The sequence below is a fragment of the Boleophthalmus pectinirostris genome, unplaced genomic scaffold (assembly GCF_026225935.1).
Source record: "Boleophthalmus pectinirostris isolate CB_2022bp ecotype Guang Dong unplaced genomic scaffold, ASM2622593v1 HiC_scaffold_15, whole genome shotgun sequence".
Lineage (NCBI taxonomy): Eukaryota > Metazoa > Chordata > Actinopteri > Gobiiformes > Gobiidae > Boleophthalmus > Boleophthalmus pectinirostris.
The window spans coordinates 394,049-395,703 of NW_026571070.1; the positions used below are offsets into that span (position 1 = coordinate 394,049).

Sequence of the window (1,655 nt, forward strand, 5' to 3'; positions counted from 1 at the left end):
GTGCATGGGTGGGGGCGGGGCTTACCTGGGCGGGGGCAGGGTTTACCTGAGATGCGGGTGGTGACCTGGGTGGGGGCGGGGCTTACCTGAGATGCGGGTGGTGACCTGGGTGGGGCGGGGCTTACCTGAGATGCGGGTGGTGACCTGGTGGGGGCGGGCTTACCTGAGATGCGGGTGGTGACCTGGGTGGGGGCGGGGCTTACCTGAGATGCGGGTGGTGACCTGGGTGGTGGCCGGCGCTCCGAAGCCTTTTATTGTGGAGGCTCTTATTGTGAAGGAGTAGGTGGAGCCAGGAAACAGCCCCGTGAACAGGTGGCTCGTCTCATTGGCCGGTTTGAACACACGCCCGCTCTGATTGGTCAGATCGAACTCCGTGTCGAAGGAGCTCAGGGCCTTGTACGAGATCTGCAACCACACAAACGCGTCAGATCAGGTGTTCCTCGTCCGTCCTCAGGTGCTGTCATCCACAGGTGCAGGTGTTGTCAGTGTGTCATCACAGGTGCATTGTCAGGTGTGTCAGTGTGTCACAGGTGCATGATGGTTGAGTGTGTAGGTGTGTGCGAGTTGTAGTGTGTTCACAGGTGCATGATGGGAGTTGTAGTGTGTCAGGTGATCACAGGTGCATGATGGGAGTTGTAGTGTGTGTGTGTCAGTGTGTCAGGTGATCACAGGTGCATGATGGGAGTTGTAGTGTGTCAGGTGTTCACAGGTGCATGATGGGAGTTGTAGTGTGTCAGGTGCATGAGTTGTAGTGTGTCAGGTGTTCACAGGTGCATGATGGGAGTTGTAGTGTGTCAGGTGTTCACAGGTGCATTGATGGGAGTTGTAGTGTGTCAGGTGTTCACAGGTGCATGATGGGAGTTGTAGTTCACCTCATATTGTCGGATGATGCCGTACTTGTGCGTCGGTTCTCTCCAGCTCAGACTGATGTGCTGCTCGTAGCTGCTGCCCACGATGGAGTCCAGAGGAACCGCTCCAGGGACTGAGGGAGGGCAGGGGTCACACGGGGGTCACACGAGGGTCACAGAGAGGTCACAGAGAGGTCACAGAGAGGTCAAACAGGTGAATAGATAAATGTGTAAATGTTAAATCAGTCCTGGAGTCTGGACACTTCTGACGTCTGTGGAAGGTTCTGTTCTAATCGTGACGTTTTAAATCTAAAACCACTTCATAAAGAAACAAGAGCGACGACCTCGGCGTTACAAAACTGTGGAGTCCACCGCCACAGTGTTTTTATTGTGTTTTTGGCATGTTTTTTAGCACTTTTTTAGCATGTTTATAACCTGTTTTTAGCCTGTTTTCTCTGCACCATCTTGATTCATGTGGGTGTGTTTTTAATGTATTTATAGCCTGTTTTTAGTGTATTTTTGCCGTCCTGGTCTGTTGGGGGTGTTTTTAATGAGCTCTTAGTGTATTTCAGGCATGTTTTTGTGTGTTTCTAGCACGTTTTTAGCCTGTTTTTAGCATTTGTTCTCCATACCTTCCTGGTTTGTGTGGGTGTGTTTTTAAAATGTTTCTAGCATGTTTTTAGAGTGTTTTTAAAATGTTTTTAACATGTTTTTAGTGTGTTTTTAGTGTGTTTTTAACATGTTTTTAACATGTTTTTAGTGTGTTTTTAGTGTGTTTTTAACATGTTTTAACATGTTTTTAGTGTG

At 49.1% G+C, this 1,655-nt stretch overlaps 1 protein-coding gene across 1 annotated transcript in view; it reads right to left on the reverse strand.

Moving 5' to 3' along the window:
• LOC110167662 (receptor-type tyrosine-protein phosphatase mu-like) overlaps nt 1-1,655 on the reverse strand; it is a 125,180-nt gene that overhangs the window by 77,693 nt on the left and 45,832 nt on the right. Inside the window, exons 6-7 of the mRNA XM_055151198.1 lie at nt 873-982; nt 204-405 (exon numbers count right to left, since the gene is read on the reverse strand). Of these exons, the coding sequence (XP_055007173.1) occupies nt 204-405; nt 873-982 (312 nt within the window). The remainder of the gene's footprint in view (nt 1-203; nt 406-872; nt 983-1,655) is intronic.